This window comes from Thermobia domestica, chromosome 7 (assembly GCF_964235325.1).
Source record: "Thermobia domestica chromosome 7, izTheDome1.hap1.1, whole genome shotgun sequence".
In the NCBI taxonomy this organism is placed as follows: domain Eukaryota; kingdom Metazoa; phylum Arthropoda; class Insecta; order Zygentoma; family Lepismatidae; genus Thermobia; species Thermobia domestica.
Window position 1 is genome coordinate 293,555,025 of NC_137460.1, and position 20,390 is coordinate 293,575,414.

General features: G+C 34.1%; 1 protein-coding gene across 3 annotated transcripts in view; it reads left to right on the plus strand.

Moving 5' to 3' along the window:
- The window catches only part of LOC145691054 (uncharacterized), an 81,640-nt gene that overhangs the window by 33,394 nt on the left and 27,856 nt on the right, over nt 1-20,390 (plus strand). For 2 of the 3 annotated variants that reach the window (XM_081766690.1, XM_081766691.1), the window contains exon 3: nt 1,932-4,024. The exons of the other annotated variant lie outside the window; for it this stretch is intronic. In XM_081766690.1, coding sequence (XP_081622816.1) covers nt 1,932-2,823 — 892 coding nt within the window. In that variant the 3' untranslated portion in view covers nt 2,824-4,024. Of the gene's footprint in view, nt 1-1,931; nt 4,025-20,390 lie in introns of those variants that run through there. 3 annotated transcript variants of the gene reach the window in all.

Here is a 20,390-nt window from a genome sequence, read left to right on the forward strand (position 1 = left end):
TCAGAGCCAAGACTACATTGGAATTGGCTGAAATGACAATTGACTCGGGCCGAGGACTCCGATCTCGAAAGAGGAGCAGCGCAAAACCACGTTCACCCATCCTGTTAGCAAGGCTTTGGTGAGCTTTATATTAAAGAAGTGAACTGTCCTTCAGGTTAATACGTATGAAAATAATATTTTAATATGTTGCCATTATTCAGAGTGAAGCTTCATTGGCTAATGTATTAACGAAGAAGATTCTAAAGATTTCAGCGCGAGAAAGCATAAAAACTTCGGCGTTCAATTCATAGAATCAGCTAGGGGCCCCTGCAACTTTGTACGATCGGACGATACAATGGTGAACTTCATTTTGGACCTATTGAACAGAAATCGTTGTGAGTATTACAGACATATTAATGCAATAGCCACCTGATAAATACGTCGGTAACCATTCGTAAAAGGGCCAAGCTCCGAAAATGGTATATTATTATTTTTTTCTAAATCGAATAATAGTAGATTCTGAGTATTATTGTTAGTGTAATCGGCATGGGATATAATTTACAGTTACTATTATACGTCTGATATATTACGTAGTTGAATTTCGTTTCATATCAAATCAGTTTTATCATGCAATTTGCATTGAGTTAATTAACAAAATCACTTTAGACCTATTAACGGTGTTTGTATCGAAATGCATCCTTCCCAGTTTCGATATATAGCAGACATCAGCGCAGTGAGACTGGTTTGCAGTTGCAAGTTGGAAAAAAGAGAGACAGGTAAAGAGAGATATACAGTAAGGAAAGGAAAGTAAAACAAAATAATTACTTCATTTCGTTCAGAAGATAAGTTGTAATTATTAGCATATTCACGTTAATGAAAAATACACCTTAACCAAACACATTCTCACTTGAATGTAATGTAACTATTAAAGTATTAAACAATAAACAATGAAGTTTGTCACGATGCAAATAACGTTCGGAAGAGGTTTTTGTAGTCACACCCTGTAATAGCAATTTTTCACACCCACTATTGATTTGCAATTTCCCGACTGGCATACATTACGTAAAGAGAAAAAAAAATAGCACATTTATTTCTGTCTTGCAAACTAAGGATATTACAGCATGATACCCTTTGATATTCTAGAAGCTTCCAACAGTAATAACCAAAGGACGATGAATGAGGTAATACATCTGCTTATTACCTTAGCTTCGAAGTCTTCAATCATAATGTCTGGTATTTTAAGAGAGTAGGTGAAAAGTGGTTGTGAAAGGTGAAATTTTGTCGTTAAAGTGGTTAGTTATGTATGATATCTAACCATGTAGATATATTAGAACAGACGTAAAGATCATTAAGTATTAAAATTTAATATCTCAAAGCATTCCGATAATATTAAGAACATATGTGGAGATAGATATATACCTTGAAATGTTAGATTTTGTTTAAAATTTGAAAAGTTCTTAGTCTTCCCTTTTTAATTGTTCTTATACTAATAGATCCTGGTAGTGGTTATCGCAAGAAGCTCTCGTAATTGCTAAATTTCCTGGCACTAACATTAATAATACATAACATTTTCTGTGACTTCATATCTCCATTTTCATCTATAATTATATGTTCGTTCCATAGTGTAACATATGAACCTTATTATGTACTTAAGTCTGATACTGTGTATATTAACGTAGATGGAATTCGAGATCTCAAAAAAAAAAAAAAAAAAAAAAGGACATTTTCTTTGTCAGAGAATATAAATGATGTGGATACGCGTCGTTATATCTCCGTTCCTTTTATCATTTATTTTAAATTCTGATAGTCTGGGAACCCAGAGCTTTGAATATACACTATCAAGAGGAAAGTATCTTACTCTTGTTTGTTGCTTTATTTTACATACAAGCGTGTGCATTCTTAGAAGTTTCATATTGTTTACTTCCGTTATTTACTTTATTGAATTTTTACAGCTTCCATAAATATACTGTTTTCATAAAAGCCCCGCAAAAGACAACAATTTTTCACTCAGATAAGAAATCGCATTCTTGCGAGGAGTATACTAGATCATATTTGGGAAGTAATTTGCAAACTCATGGAGGTGAATATTCTCATACATGCCAAGAGTGTGGAAAAGGATTTATTCGAAGGTCATATATGGCAAGACACATGTTAATACATTCATATCCAAAACCTCACACGTGTCAAGTGTGTGCAAAGGGATTTAGTCGAAAGGGTAATTTGGCACAGCATATGTTAATACATAGAGGTATAACATCTTACAAGTGCCAAGAGTGTAATAAGGAATTTAGTCAAAAGAGTAGCTTGCCAAGACACATGCTACTACATACACGTGCAAAACCTCACACATGTGAAGAGTGTGGAAAGAAATTTAGCCAAAAAGGCAATTTAGCAAGACACATTTTTACACATATAGGTATAAAACCTTACATGTGCCAAGACTGTAAGAAGGAATTTAGCGATGAGTGTAATTTGGCAAAGCACAAGTTAATACATACAGGTGTAAAACCACACAAGTGCCAAGAGTGTAAGAAGGTGTTTAGAAGAAAGGGTCATTTGGCAAGCCACATGTTAGTACATACAGGTATAAAACCTTACATGTGTCAAGAGTGTAAGAAGAAATTTTGTAATAAGAGTTATTTGGCAAAGCACATGCTAATACATACAGGTGTTAAACCTCACAACTGCCAAGAATGTAAGAAAGGATTTAGGGAAAAGCCTACTTTAGCAAAACACATGTTAATACATAGAGGCATAAAACCTTACATGTGCCAAGAGTGTAAGAAGGAATTTAGACATAAGTGTAGCTTAAGAAAACACGTAATATTACATAGATGTATGTAAGCCCCACAAGCGTCAGGAGGTTAAGAAATGTTTAGTCAAAAATAATTTTGCAAACAACATATTAACGGGTTATTAAACCTTAAAAATGAAAATGTGGCGGAATTAAGTCCAAAGTTAGTTTGGTTGAACACATGTTAAAACAAAAGAAATGTTAAACGTCACACACGTGACAACACTATCACGAAGATTTCTTACAAGTTCATGTTTAGCACAACCTACTAATACATACGAGAAAAACCTCACATTTACCACGGGTGTGCCAAAAATTTGTTATATCATGTGGCTACACGCATCTTAATAAAATCTGGTCAAATAACTCACAAGTGATACGGTTGTGTAAAGAGATTGTCATCCTATATGTCAAACGTGTGAAGAAGAATTTATTTCTAAAAAGCGTTTGGTAACGCACATAATATACATAGTGTTAGAAACTTCATAGTGCCTACAGTGCTAGAAAGAAATTAGTTAACGTTCAAATTGTTCAAAGCAATGTTTTACAGGTCACGTGAGAAACGCCAAAACTGACGAAGAGAATTTGACCCACCTTGAATGTGAAAAGGCACACGTTCAAATTCAAACCTATAATACTGACGTTTTCCGGCCATCTTTATAAAACTCTCAGTTATGCTTTGATATATATTAAAAGAAGAATTCGAAATTTTGTTTCTGAATCCAGTTTCCATATGAGGCAGTTGAACGCAATTGTATCTCTAAGAGTTTTGATTGACGCAATCCACTTTCTTTAAATTATTGGATATACCAGTACATGTATTAGGCATAGATTAATTACGAGCAACACTCATATATCTTGTTAGCATTTTTTGAGCTCTGTACATATATATTATGTATGCTTCTGTGTGTATGTCTTTTACAATAAGGCTCTGGCTACGACACTCAAGTTAGATGCTGTCTAAAAAACTTACTAATTCGTTAGGGAGAAACCATTTGTTCTAAGAAGAGGATTAGTTCCTAATCCTTTTGTTTTTCTTATCCTTGGTGTTGGCAGCAACTAACGTCATTTTACTGTTGGTTTGTAAAAACAGGGACAGCGATAAAATTGCCGGAATTGAAAATTCATATTTAACTAAGTATACACATAACTAAAAAAGGAAATTTCAAAGGGACAACTTGTAACTTAATATTTGTTTAAAGTTTGTTTTCGCAAAAAATCTTTGATTATAATAAAAATATTGAGTCATAAGTGAGGATTGAAAAGATTTGGAATTCCCCATTACATTTCAAGAATTTCGTTTCCAAGTAATTCAATTCTGAAAAAATGATAAGATAGCAGTTACTGAATGTTTACGTAATATAGCTACCAACTTCGGTATAAATCGGCCCAGACGTTGCAGAGTTACGCTAGAAAAGAATTTCATACATATATATAGTATGCAACCAATAACTCTTCTGCTGCCTCTGATGATTCCCAATCCAGCTCGGAATTTTCGTTCTTCGATAGACGCTTAAATGTCATCAGCATTGTTGGCCAGCAGCTTAGTGACCCCGAAAACTATGAATTTAACTCTTATCTAGATCACTTGAAAGTTTATTTTTCACATTTTCTCATCCTCATGCCGATGGAGGTTCAACGCTATCAGCAGTGCGCTTAATAATCCTAGCTCATCGAAAACTATGGATTCGACGTCAACATGAATCTATCAATTATTTTTAAATTTCAGAACCTACCCATAAACTAGGTGTTCTAATACGGGCTAAAAGTGGGTGTAAGCGGTCAATGGATTGTTACTATTTGTCTCAGGACCATAGAAAGTATGGATTCGATACCAATATGGCTTGTTCTATATTTTACGCGTTTCCTGCTGGTTCCGGATTCGAATCTCGTCGTATCAATTATTACTTTTTTCCTTATTAGAAGGTACTTTTTACTTAATTGATATAATTCTATTGTTCTGTTAATATTATTATTTATATTATGGCAAAAGAAGGAAAGAAAACTAACAGTCGAAGCTATTCATAGGAACAGGAAAAATATATATCAGATGTTTCTTAAGTTTACACACAAACGCCATAATATTACGTGTATGGATTTAAAGATAGAAATATCATTTTGTGCCCAAAAGAAATTTAGTATAAATATTGGTTAGCTGATAACGGTTATGAATTTTGTTTCTTCCAGGTAGAAAGGTGAGGAGACATCTTAAATAGAATATCCCCTGACTAGAGTTGTAAGTTCGACCAATATTTGTAATTTGTGCACAGTAGGAACAATTCCTACGAAGCTGCAACACAACTTTGGCCCATACTAACAGTAGGGACAAGCTTTATGCATTCACCAATTGTTGGCTAAACACGTTACGCTCCCAGACTGTACGAACCACGGTCGATACAGATGACGCAATTTTGTGTTGTTGGCATTTCACCTGTGAGGGAAATCGTCTCAATTCTGAGACACAGGGAAATTTAATATTTTTATGTTAGTAACTATATTGCAAATCATAAAAATTTCCTTAATTACCTAAGCGGGAATCGAACCCGTGACACCAATTTTCTGAAACCAGCGCTTAAGCGACTACTGTAACACATTTCTGTTCTGCGGGAAGGGAAACACTGTATGTGCAATGATTCAGTAAATTACACACCTTTACGGGTCCAATGTGATAATCATAAAACTTTCTGATTTCAGTCATGATAAATAGTAGTGCTACTTAGAAAGAAAAGTCCAAAGAATTGAACTTTAAATTAACAAGTAAAATGACATAAAAACACGGAAGGCGGTGAAGGAAAAACTTGCCTTTTTGAGTGCTTCGAACCGTTGACAGGCACAGTACCGTGCCATGAGGGGAGAGACCGGAATGGCGTCTTCCATCTGTGTGTTGCCTAATCTGTAAAACCAAACGAAATAAAGAGCAATGTTAATGCACAAAACGTTCAACATCATAGTTGTTCATGACATAACTATTGCATGATCCGAATAACTCTAGTATATCCACATATCATCATTTGTCTTATATTACCGAAATAGTCATGACTTTTCCGGCAACCTGATACTTTAAATGTTACTAATGCGGAAATTTCATTGATCTTATCACTTACTCAATTACTTTCTTGTGTTCGTCAAAAAATTTAGCGTACTTCTCGTAGATATAGTAAGGTGAAATTTAGTATCCAGGCTTGGTGTAGCGTGCAAGTAAACAAACAAAAAGAAACAAAATGATATTTTCCTCTCCCAAACCTCCTACAATGGAGTGTGTTTATTCTTACACATAAAAAACTTGAAATCCAATCAGAAAATTCATAAAATATAAAATATATAGCCAAATTTCGACCTTGCATTAATAAAGGAATAACAGAATTATGATATCAATTACCTAAAACAAGCAATACCTTCCAATAAAGAAATACTAATAATTTCCACAACGTAATTCCAACCCGGGTCGCTCTAATGGCAGTACATTCTTTCTCACTGCCATCAATTCCTCATACGAAGATAACAAAATAAACTAGTACTTATGTTGGAGAAACTTAGAACGCAATATTTCTACACGTATAATTCAAAAAAAGGTTAAACTAATTTCTACCGTGTTTTCTTCGTTGGATGCTAGAAGGTAAAGAATAATAATATTGTAAATTGGGACCATTTCTGAAACCGATTACGTAGTCTTAACCTGAAGAACGTAACGTGATATGTTCCTCTTTGAAGAACATCTATATAACTTTCTGGGGGGTTAATGAAGAAAATCTCGTGTAAGTTATTGTGATACTCATATAAGCAAAACAGTTCTTGTAGAGGGATAAATCGTTCAATCATTTTAACCTGGCGAACAGGGTTCCCCTTTGTCTGTGTATAGTCGACGTTAACCGTTTGAGATAAGATAAAACGCCTCGAGATAATAAATTTACTCGCATTTATTTACTTTATTTCATGGTTTTCCCATATTCGCTTTCTTAGGATCGGCGACAGTCGTCATCCAGATTCATACAAGTATACGCATTCATTTCAAGACTTTTCACTGCATGATACAGAGGCAGGGGTACTCTTGACTCTCTCAGCTCACATTAGAAACAATTCGTCTGGCTAAACTAAAACAAAATAACAATCGCATGCACATGCCTAGCGAGAGGTCGTGTTGGTCCTTACGAGATTCTTCGCGATGAATCGGAGTGCGGCGAAAATGAAGCCCTTGCTTCAAGGGACGGACTTGCCCGGGTTGAAAGGCGGAAATTCTTGCCTGGGCCCTTGAGTTAATAATAATAATACTTGTTATTATTTTCGCACAATATCACTGCAGTAGAACTAATTCTGTGTCAACAGATATATATTAGAGGGCCATGGCCACATGGATCCTTATATTCTTTATAGAATGCATGGCTACGCTATTCTGGATAGAAGTTCACCAATAACATCAGAACTTCATTTTGGTAGGCGTAGTTTAATTGCCTAATTTAAAAAGAATGAACTCCAAACGGGAGAACTGCCATAAGCCATATTTATTAGGTATATTGAATGCAGCTGTATGAAGTTATTCAACACCTGATTACATGGCTCTGAGAAGTAAACGGAGCCCTTTGCCAATTTCCGAAGATAGAAGTTCCTTGAGATGATAATCGATTAATTTTCTGGTTTGCTTTTTTTTATCGGTGGCGGCTGTTCAGATTTTGGCCCCACAGCAAAAAATTTTGAGCGCTCTTCACAGGAATATATTTTCAGGAAATTGAAGGGAAGCAAAGAAAAAGGGATTACATTGCCACACATCCGCGGGGTTCCAAGGAACAAAGCCTGCGGTCGGGGGTCTTATCCCCCAGAAACTGCCGAATTTACTAGAGTATCGTACGACTGGAAAGAGGGTCCGTTCAACCACATTCTGCATACTAGGTACTCATGCAGCTAAGTAGGGCAGAATAATCTGTAAGATACGTAGTTTGAGCCCTATTACTTTGCACTTAGACTTCCTAGTTCTCTTTGGCGTGGGAGACCCGGGTTCGTTTCCCGGCGGGAGCTCATGTGGTTCGGATTCCACGTTAATCAGTAGGTTCACGTCTCATATAGTCTCGCTGCTGAAAGGGACGCTAAACTTAGATCAACTCAACTTCCCAGTTCTCATTTGTTGCATAGTTAGTCGTAGTTAACGCTTTACTAACTGCGCCACGGCTGGTCTATAACGGTAGCCTGTAACTTGCGTTATAAAATTAATTTGATTCTCATGAGCTTCACTAACCATGGAGTTCAAAACTTGTTAATATGAATTTAAAACTTTACTTCGTTGAGTTTAAATGGGAAAGAGGCAGATTCGAAAATACCCTTGTTTTAACATTTCTTCCAACATGAAGATCATTAATACAAATGTTATTAACTTCAAAACTGTTTTAGATTTTCTTGTGTGGAAAAAAGCTAATGCCTTGAGTTTGAAGTTGTTTACAATAAGGAACACTTTGATTGGCCAAATTAAAAAGACCTCAGTGATTTATCCCTCTACATGCGACGTCTCCATCGTCTTCTCCGTGGCGAAGTTGGAAGAACCCGCACCTACTGGTCAAAAGATTAATGGATCTTGCCCACCGTGGGGTACTTCTTTTACTATTTTTAAACTCACTTTAATGTAAACAATCACGCATATAGGAAATTTTAACATATTTTAGGAGAATAATTTTATGGTTCTTCGGCGCGTCTCCGCTGCTGGTAGTATAAGTTTTAAAACAGAATTAGGGCCAAAGCGGATCGTAGCTGCGAAGTAGACATTTTTTCCCGAGAGGTCACTAGTCGCGTGTCGCTGAGCCACCGACGTTTTCGGCATGGGGTAGCTTGAGTTTCAGGACGTTCACACTGTTTCTCTTCCTAAATTTAAAAAACAAAACTTCCTTCAAAACGTAATAAACAAGAAATATTTATAGAATACATTTCAGTACGCTAGCCACACACCAAGTCTTCGCGGACCAACGGTTATAGATTTTGATCTCCCCAATTTCGATTAGACTATATAAAATGATGAACTCGGCAATCTGCAATGCATATTAATGGCTCGTGAAAGAAAGCACAAATATATACAATAATTATAAAGAAATACACAAAGAGATATATATTTAAACTGTAGTTTCACATAAAAATTTAGCCCCGATGCTGAAACAAAGCGTAAAACATCCTCACATCTAAATGCTACAACAACATCCACAAATTCTACTATCACTCATTTTTATATTTTTAGATTTCTGTATGGGTACTAATGGTCGTAGCCACACGGCGGCACAAATCGATGGTTACCAATATAGACTAAATATCGGCAAATACACAATCACTTTTACACTATTATTGCAGATATATAACACACATAACTTACACTTATTATTCACTTATAACAATGGATAGCTCTTGTACCTTCGGATTTTTCTTATCACTATGTTGGCGTTCGACCACTTTTTCAATGAAAAATGCTCCTCCTAATTACTCAAACATTCATCTTTCACATTCGACATCAGGTCAATAAACACTAGATTTACAAAGTCTGCTATTTGTTGCAACGTAAACATAAGTATCCTCTTTCGATGCTGACGGAAGATTCATATATTGTAAGATCCTTCTACCATTATTCTTTAATAGGTTTTTACCCTACCGTTTCCTTGCTCCTTGCTGCCCTCTATCTTCTGCTGTTTCCAGTGTGGAAAATTCTTTCTTGTAAGTGTTGGAATATCTATTACTCTCTATTATCTGGGTTCCCAACGTTAATATAATTATCGCCCTTTTGGTGGCGATACATGGTACTGAACTACTGGAGAGTAGTTCGAGGACCCTGATGTTATAGATAAAGTTCATAGAGACGTCACACAATTGTTAACAACTAGGCAAATATAAGATATAATCCCGATCCTCAGAATAATGGGCGCAACAATTTGTCTTACAATTGTTCAGTTCACCTTAACTACGTCTGGCACACTTTGATTTGCTTTTTCAATCCATTCTTTCTTGACGTGTTCTGATGGTTCCCACAGCCGACAATTATCTACCGATTCAAAAGGTTGTGTATTCCCGTTATTGCGATCCACGAGAAGAACCTCATTAAATATGTCTCGACAAATGTATGTGCCACTAAAGACATTGGAAACTTTTTTATCTTCGCTTCTAAATATTAACTTAGACTTTGATCTTTTATAAAGAAAAAGACAAGATAAATAGAAGAGATATAATTTATAGAACTTTTATGAGGTATACTTCTCATACGAGTTGTTACGAGATACACATCATAAAGGTAGGGAAAAAGATTTCCTAATTAAAGATTTTCTATTAAATCGATATGTTAGTAGATACTTAGTTTTAAATAAGCTTGGCAACTTAGAAACCAGTTATAGATTTACAAGAGTTAGAGTTAAACACAGAACATTAGAGTCTAATAATGGACAAAATAGAAAGTAAGTTTAGTAGAAGTATTTTAGTTATGTGTGATAATTATAATGTATTTCTTCCACTTAGAATTACGAAACACTTAGCTGATAAAATTATAAGTGATATAGTTAAAGATGGATTAAACCTTAAATATACTGGGCAAAAAGATAAATACCCAACTGTCGAGTTCTGTGTTTAAGAAAATAAATATGTGCTTCCAGTTGACGAAATTTAATAGCGAGTAGATTTTTAAAAGATGTAAGCAGTTGAAAAGTATTATTTGGTTTTTCTAGTTCATAGTTTCCTGTTTCTCTAATTCCCAGTAAAACTACTTCGGATACCAAATCGTGAAATTTAATCGCTTCTTCGTTGTTTGATTTCATAATCAGAGAATATAGTCCAGTTTGTTTAACAAAAATAGTGTTTGGTTGTGTATTGAAAGGGAGTCTATAACATAGCTCCTTACTTTTTAAACTTTACGTTTCTTTTCTCTTGCATTTCGAATAATTGCTTGTCTTCTGTTTGAATATTGTAAACTTTCAGCAACATCCTTACCATTAAACCATACTTTGCCGGATATTTCTACAATTTTATTTAATTCATGCTGTTCAAAATTAAAGAAAATATTATTCTATCGCAACAATGGTCGTACAAAAAATTATTTTCTTTTTAATTTACTAAAATCTGTATGCAAATTATCCCCGCATTAACACCTGGCAAATGTAGAGATGATACCTAACAGAAAGGTCCTATGCTCTTCCTTCCTTCCGCTCCTCCCCGGGTGGTGTGATCGCCCAAGGACGTCATCCCTCATACCTGATGTTTAAAATAGCCATTTATGCAGAAAGTCCAAAATATAATTTTCATTCTTCTCTGAAGTTCCATGTATAAAACATGTAAATATTTATGAATGACCAAAGCATTTATAAAATTTACGAATTACGAGTGGAATATTTTTCAGAAATATAATTTGCAAAAAGAGAAGTTATAATGCTAAAAAATATACATTTATTACGATTGCGCATGAATAGACTTTAAGAACTTGTTACGTGATAAATACAAATGCTAGAAATGAGAAAGTCTAAACTGTAATATGTCTGAATTTCGAAATTAACACCCTTCGTCCACGCGTTTTGTGATTGTTTTAAGCATTTCAGGACCTATTTTTGTTTTTAAGGGAACACAAAACGCGTATTGAAAAATATATCTACACAACAGAAAATATATTTATAATTTCTTATACTTTGCAATATCTGCTAAATCCATTTGTAATGTTTCACTCGTTGCACTAACAATATTGTTTACGTTCAAACACTTTACGTGCTGGTGCATGTAATGCATATACATCTTGAGATGCTAACCAATCTTTAATTTTGTTTTCTGTTCTGATGTTTTAATACTTGTGAAACAAGCAGGAATCGTATAATAATAGTATGATTTTGAAAATTTTACCATTTTTGCATTTTATATTCTTTTCAATTTTTAAATATATTTGCTACTACAGAAGGACTTCTTGATTTTTTAACTTTACTACGTGATTTCATTAGGTGTAGAAACAAATTCAAGTGGTACGTTAATGTTATAAACTTTTAAATTCGTGAATACCTATTGTATTTCTTGAATATTTCCGTGCATATACAATATCATTTATCAAATCTATAATATTAGAACCTGTTAACGTTTTTCCTCGAATGCCTACAATTCCCGATTGTTTCCAATGTATTTTATTTGAACTTGTCAAATGTTTTAATAATAGTTCTGTTTTCCATCGATTTACTGATTGTAAAATGTCCGATACGAAGGATAAAATAGAATTAATTTTATTTTCTTCAAATATTATTTCTTGAACTTCGTTTTTAATAATCGGTAATGTAATCGGATTTTTTGAAACTGGTGAATTTTAATTTAAATATTGGTGTAATGCTTGCTGGTACAATTAAAATTTTTCTTCAATACTAACATCATTAAATTTTAAGATACTATTCATTTCTTCATCCAGCTGCGATTGATGTGTATTTATAGATTTCATATTTCCAAGCATTTGTTTCATTGCATTTACAGGAACTACTATCACTTAACGAAATTCTGATCTATTTACCTTCTAAATAAACTACTTGCTATTGACACAAGGAATGGTCCTAGTATTAATGGTAAAAACGCCTCACCTTTTTGTAATAAAACTTTCTTTTTCTATTAAATGCTGTACATTGTGCAGATAAAGCACGCAACATATTTTTATGTATACGTAAACGTTTCTGATGAGCATTCAGCGGAACGTTTACTTTTATTGTATTCTTAGCATCTTGTGAAATAGTACTATTAAATTACCGGATCCATAACGTATAATTTGTTTCCACGTTGCACTTTTACATTTGCACAAAGCACGGATCAATGTGTTGCTTCACCATCACCATCTTAAACTAAAGTAAAGGTGAACTGCTGAACTACTGTATTTTCCATTTGCATATACATGCAATATTTCATCAGGAAAATTTTTCGTATGCAATCGCAATACATTATTTGTTTTTTGCGTTAAATGAAATAACAAATAAATGTGAGGTTCACGTGTTACATCTTTGAACACATTCACTACTTATTTACTATAACGTGGCATAATTTGTCCAACTAAATGTTGTATTTGTAATTTATCACGTAGAATTTTAAATACTATAATATAATATACATTTAAACTTATATCACGTGGCATGTTTTCCTTTCGCAAATAAGTTATGTACAATGCATATTAGTTTATTTTATCATATACATATTTTGTAAATAAATTTGCAACCTCATCATTTGTTTAAGACATTAAATCATCTAATATTAATAATGAATTTTCATGTATTTCGAAATTATTCATATCTGTAATACCTTCGACGAATCGTATTTGTGAACCTGCATTCAAGTTTGGTATGATTGCACCATAGCACCAAACAATTTCATTAACTTTTATAGTAAACAGGTGATTATGTCCATTTACTAAAAGATTTACAAAACAGGTTTTACTTGCTCGTGAGGAACAAGTTAATTAAAATGGTAGAAGAAATTTGAAACCCTAATATCTTCTTTGAAAATGAATGCATATAAAAATACTTTACTTTATATACATACATACACTCGTACATTTACACATATTAACAAGCAGTTTCCCAAGGAAACGATCTTTAAAACGAAAGAATAAAATTAAGAAAATAAATTAAGAAAATAAAAGATCTGATCCAAAATTATAAAGTAACTTAATGTTTTCATTTAACTAAAATAATTTAATTAAAAAAACATTGGAAAAGAAATTTCTATATGTATGTTATAAAACTGTTTATTTCTCCTAATCTTATTCATTGAGTTCTGCAACAGCAATTAGTTCGTTTGCGTAACAAAATCAACTTCTTTAAACTTTAGTTCGTTCGTTCCTGTTGGAATCTCAACTTACCTATATTCTCCTAATAATTTTTATGGATCGCTTCCATACGAAGCTCATAAGAATTATCTTCCGAAAATAGTGAAAAATTGTGAACATGTAAGTTAATCGTTTGTTGCAAAATTTCTCCTTATGTATTCTGTCGTTTGTTACACAAAGTCGTTGTTAACTCCACTTCGTTCGATTCTTAGTAGAGTCTCATAGAACCAGCTACGCTGAGATACTACAAATAATTCATTTCTTGCAGAATATCTGTGTATTCTATGGTCTGTTACACAAACTCGTTGTTAATTTAGTTTGTTCGATTCCTGGTGGAATCTCATAAGAGGAGCTAGGCTGTGACCGTACAAATTACCGTATTACCAGTATTAGCTCAAAGTTTTAATTTTTATTTTTTGTAAATGTATGTGTATCAAAATCAAAATTTACAAGACAATGATAAATAGAATTTTATTCCAATTCATGATGCAGGTTTTCAATTTGATTTTTCCAGCATATAATTGAAAACAACAAAATGAATAATGATACTTGATGTATCGTCATCCGCAAAAAAAAAGTTCGTATATACTGTAACTTCCACATTTTCATTAATAACTCAGTTTTCTTAATATATTATCGCTTCTTTGTGCTTTCCTTAACAAAGCACTGTAGTAATGAATAATTATTTATGATTTTTGTGAAAAAATAAAGAAAAATAAGAAAATTATAAGCAAAAAACTGTGATTGTTATGAAACTTTAGTCTGTCAGATAATTACGCGAAGAATATCCCGAGGGAAATTCACTCCATACAGTGCACAGGTATTAGGAGCACTCACAAATACGTAAAATTGAAGGAACAGAAAATAATGTATTTTTGAGATGAACATACAATTCACACTTCACGTGAAGTTCCAATATGGGAAATCAATCAATATCTTCAGTTGAAATTACTGAAAAAAACAAACAGAAAATGGCTATTTAAAACTCCAAGTGTAAACCTGCGCTTGAAACGAGTCTATTTCTAATATCAGAACGCGTTATTTCGTAACATGCCTGCGTGGCCAAGCGGGTTTAGCAATGCTGTTGAAATTCTAGAACCGAAGGGTGGCAGTTCGAGCCTGAGTGCGGAACGCTTTTTTTTTTCAATATAGTGAAATATTTTTTAAAATATAAATGTCTAGTTTGAAGTGCTTAAAAACACAAGACCAGATGAACAATCACTTTTCAAAGCTCAGTCACATTTATTCACTATGTTCATCAATTAGGCTATATACGAAGACACTAAAATGTGGAACGTTAACGATCCTTATTAACGTTAATACCACATCCGTTATAATGAGAACAGATTTGTGATCTGAATACCAACCTTAAACCATACGTCCAAAATGAAAATTATTCATGTTCTTGATACCTATTGCAACACTCAGTTGTAATATAGAGAGTGAGAGTGCGAAAGAGAGAGATAAAATACTGTATACAGGGTGCGGAAAAATTCCCGGAACGGTCCAATATCTCGCGAAGTATAAATATCACCAACACAAAAATAACACATGTTAAATAGTTTTAAAGAAGCTATCCAATGTTAGAAAACACAATCACCTATCCCTACCTCCTTGGGGACTACGGGGGATAACTTTAAAATTTTAAATGGGAACCCCTATTTCTTATTTCATAGGTGGATTCTCCAGAAAAGGTGATAGTGATTTGATCAAAAATTGAAAACAGTGTGTGCGAAGATGAAGTTACATGGAATACAATATCGATAATTGTTTTGCAAAGTAGCTTTATGAAGTAGTTCTTAGTAGTAGGGTTATTTACAACAAAAATAAGCCATTTTTGTCACCATTTGTATTTTCTTGCAAATTAATAAATATGGACAAATGCATTAAGTTAAAAAGTATGAATTCGTTATGTGGGTAAAAAAATCACATGAAAATTTTACTCTGCGTGGAAATCGAACTCATGACCTTTCATGCCGCAGTCCCGTACGCTAACCGCATGGCCCAGAGCTCGACACTGAGAGGCCACATTTTCATAAAGATTTGCCGCCTCCATTTTTTATGTGTCGATTCAAGTGCTATCCGTGAAGGCACTGTTTTCAATTTTGGGTCAAATCACTGTTACTTATTCTGAAGAATCCAAATGTGCAACAAAATATGGGGATTTCCATTTAAAATTTTAAAGTTACCCCCTGTGTGGGAATGGAGGGTTGCGTTTGGTATCATTGGATAGATTTTTCAAAACTGTTTAACACGTGTTATTTTTGTTTTGCTGATCTGTATATTTCGCGAGATATTGGACCGTTCCGGGACTTTCCCCGCACCCTGTATAAGCTTGTACTTTTAATTAAAACAGTTAGTGTAAATCATAATCTGGATTTTTATAAAGTAAATGAAACAATCATATAGAAAATGTATACAGTTTAAAATTGAATTAAATTGCAATTCCAGAATCTGTAACATTATACATTTCTTATTTATTTACATCGAATGTTAACTTATTGTATAGTTTATAGCATGAGTATCAGCTGATATGTAACACAAAATTATCTATAAATTGAATTTAAATAGGAAATGATATAGTTGCTATAAGAACAAGTTTATGAAAATGAACTGTATAATAATGGTTGTATTTGAAACAGAGTTTGCGTAATGGAGTAAATATTTACACCGCCAGCTTTGCAATACTGTGCGATTTAAATTGTCAATCTCATCAATTTTACTTATTTCGCTTGAATGTTTATGGAATTTAGTATAGCATTATGAAACATTCAACAACTGATCTAGTAGTGAAACATATTTAATAAGATTACCGCACATTACGGTAAATTCCGAGATCGCCCCCAGCTTTGCGAGCACTTGATAATATCTTATTATTATTTCAGATAAAATATTATGTGGAAGAGCTAAATTAAATTAGAAAATGAAATGAAATATTTAACATCCCACTATTACGCCCTTTAGGCGGGAAGGTTCTAGATTGCTGGTCCTCACATAGAGGAAAATTTGGATTAGTAACCAGTTTGTTTCTTTTCTTTATCAAATCTCAATACACAATTCATATAGTAATGTCGAGCAAGCGATAGCGAGTGAAGGCAGGTTAACCATGTTGATTGCTTTCTTCATCACCACTCAATTGGTATACGGACCAGTGTTCTAGAATCCTGCTATTTTAGGCTAAGGGAGAAGATAATTAAAGTAAGAAAATGATATAAGAATTGGTGGAATGAGAAAGTGGAAGGAAAAGGAAATGCTTTGAGAAAAGTCACGGACATAATGTTGTCCACCACAAGCTTACTTGAATGGAATAAAACCAGAGACCGCATGCACCAAAGGTAAGCGCTCTACCAGTGAACCATCGCGCCTCATAAATTAAATAAGAAAGATAAGTAGTAGGCATTTTATAATTGAATATTTTATGTAAGAAACTTATTGTCCATAAAGATTCTTTCTCTTCAAGCTTTTGTAATTGATGTTGCAAATTGTCCGATGCTTTGCAATGCGGGTCAAAGGAATAAATGCATTTTGTCGGGATAGTATCGTCTGCCCCTTGCTGCTATTGGTGGTATAAAAGTAGTGTTGAGTTGATTTTTAGTCTCTTGTTCCTTTTGTTATGTGAATATAGACTAGACCAAAATTTTTTACTGGTGTTCATTTCAGGATCACTCGGTAGCATGTTTTTAGTGGGGGAATGATATGTGAATATAGATTACACCAAGTCACAAATATTTTGACAAAGATATATATTTTTATTACACAAATAGTTTCTGCTTTTCCTTTTACTGCAAATGTTTGTTTCTAATAGTGATTTTTATTCTTATTGTATCCGTGAATACACATTCAAGACTTTTTTTACAAAAAATAAGTTGTTTAATAAGGCACTGAAAAGTGTTGGATTTTGTAACACTCTAATACTTAAAAACATAATACTGAGTGATCCTGAAATGGACACCAATAAATTTTGGTCTAGTCTATATTCACGTAACACTTTCAACAGCGAGGCTATATGAAACGTGGGCTCACTAATTAACGTGGAATAAAAATAAAAAAAGTCAAGTGGCTAGCGCGAGTGTTTTTGGTTCTTGTAGTCTCGGGTTCGATTCCCGGTAAGGGTCGATTCAGGTTAAATTTTCAGGGGAGTTTATGGGAAAAACGTTAAAAAATATAACTGCAAATGTCTGATGCCAGTGTTTTGTAAGCTATTGACAAAATAATAGAAAGACAGGAAAGAAATTCTCTTGAGAACTGAAAGTGAACAATGTTTTATTATGCTTAATTTGCTACTAGTGTGACACATTAAATTGAATATAATATAAATATTAGACACAAAATTCGCTACTTCACGGTTGATAACATGGTAAATGCTAGGTATTGTTAAACATTAAACGTAACACCTCAATTTTATATCAATAAATAACTTAAATAAATAAATAACAAGACAGAACAATACAATTAACCTATATTTGCATAGTATATAAATTAAAAACACGTTGTTTATCATAACGAAAAATGGCTGAACCGTTTGAAATGAATTTTATTAACATAGTTAACACCTACCTCGGACTGGGTTGTTGTCACGCCATTTTTATTGAAATGCGTATCCAAACAGAAGAGAGGGGGTTAAAATGTATGCCAAAAATAGAATCTCTCGCGTTTGTGAGATGAAATATGATACATAAATTCCTTATTTAAAACGAGTGTGCGCGTGTCCGACCGTGTTTAGAAATTTCGGTACTAAATGGAGAAGAGGGGCAATTTGTATCGTTTTTGCTCAATATTTCAGAATGATGACATCGAGATTGTGTCTTGTCTTCACAGCAAAACGGATGAAGCACTTGAAATTATCTTTTAAATATACGGTATTTAGCATTTGGTCTAGTCGGATTCATTAACACATATGTCGTAAGAGGAACAGATGGATATAAACACCTTATTTTAAAATATGTGAGTCCATCTTCCGTTGTCCTTAAAAATCCACGTTTGAGGGGGAAATGGCGCAAGTTCCAAATAAGGCGTTCAATATGTAAAACTGACGTCGTGTTTGTCTGTCCGATCATCACGGGTAATCAAATCAGCCGTTTGAAATAAATATTTGAATACATTTAGTACTTGGAAGAAAATGGTTAGCTGAAGTTCACTAGAAACTTGACAAAACTTCGATACAAATTAGAGGATAGTCAGCTATGCCTAAATCTAATATTGTAGGTGGAAGTGAAAACGACGAACGAATTAACAGCGGATTAAAATTTAGCATTATAAGTCATTGAAAAACAGAATGTGATGCGCGGAAACGAGAAAAAAAGAAAAGGAAAAACGTAACGTTGCCGACGACAACACACTGGATGGTGCTTATTGAAAGACCCATAAACGCTATTCATTAGCTCATTCTTCACGGTTTGGATTGCAAGAAATAAAACTATTTCTTCGTGCTAATACGCCTCTCAAAACGAAATGTTATATTTCTGCAAAATTTGTTTTTCTCACATGACTGGATAATTTTTTAAAAAATTATATTGTGCTGAAGAAAACAAAACCATATGACAAGCTATATTTGATCTGAAGACCCCATGATCTTTACTACATGTTGTTATTCATTACATCAGCGAGACGTTGTTTGCAATGACACTGATACATTGAGTGGTTTGTTCGAGAAAGTTGCTTGTCTCGATTTTGTTTACTCTTTAGGTTTTTGGTAGAATACATGAAAAAGAAATACATTTTTCGCTTAGATATCCAGGAATCCTGTTTTAACTAATCAGAAAACAGCAATCTACTGGTGAAATGATATGGGGTAATGTGTAGCATTTTGTTTTCACGCCATCGATAGCAGCAAGGGGCACATGAATTACATAAAAAGGGAGTGTGTTGTTATGAACTACTAATATCTTTTTCAAAAAATCTACGTGTTACTTCGTAGCTCAGGGGATAAGTGAGAGATTACAATACACAAGTTCGCACGGTCGACTCTTGTCCACTGCTATTATGTTTTTTTTTCATTTTCATTGTTTAACGGTGAAAGTGACGTAGATACATTTTCATTGGCATTCAAAAAAAAAAGAATGGAAGGGAATACGTAGCCCTGAAAAGGGCTGTTTATATATAAGTGTCTAATAGGAGGTCCAATGACCTTCTACATCGATGACTGCCTGGAGCCTTCTGGGCATGCTTTCGGTAAGTCTGCGGAGAAAGCGTTCACTACGGGAGACTTCCTCCCAGTTGTTTTCAACGATTTCCCATAGTTGATTTTTTGTGGATGGAGGCGGGTTAGGCCAGTTCTCCTTCATCACCCTTTTGACCTCTGCCCATACTGTCTCAATTATATTCATATTGGCTCCACGCGCTGGCCAATCTAGGACCTCTAAATCAGCCTGCTGCGAGAGCCAATTCTGAACTAATTGACACATATGAACCGGAGACCTGTCGTGCTGAAACTGGATTACTCCATCGGGGTAGATAAAACGCACAGATGGCAACATAACATCCCGAAGGATATGTAAATATTGCTCACCTGTAAGACGCCCCTCTACCCTATGGAGTACTCCAAGACACTGTGATGTCATGAAACCCCAAGCAGATACAGATACGCGTCCACAGTGACGTTTGTGGAAAACGTATCTGGGATCATGCCTGGAGCCTCTCGGACGATACACGACTACTGGGCCATTATTTGAGGAAGAAAATGTGTATTCGTCTGTGAAGACATGTCTCCAATCACGGTTCACATTTTCTTTCGCAAACTGAAGCCGTCGTCTTATATGCTCTTCCGAGAGGAATTCTTTCACCGCAGCACGACGGGCGTGAAGATTAGCTTCCCTAAGACGCCGTACAGCAGTATCT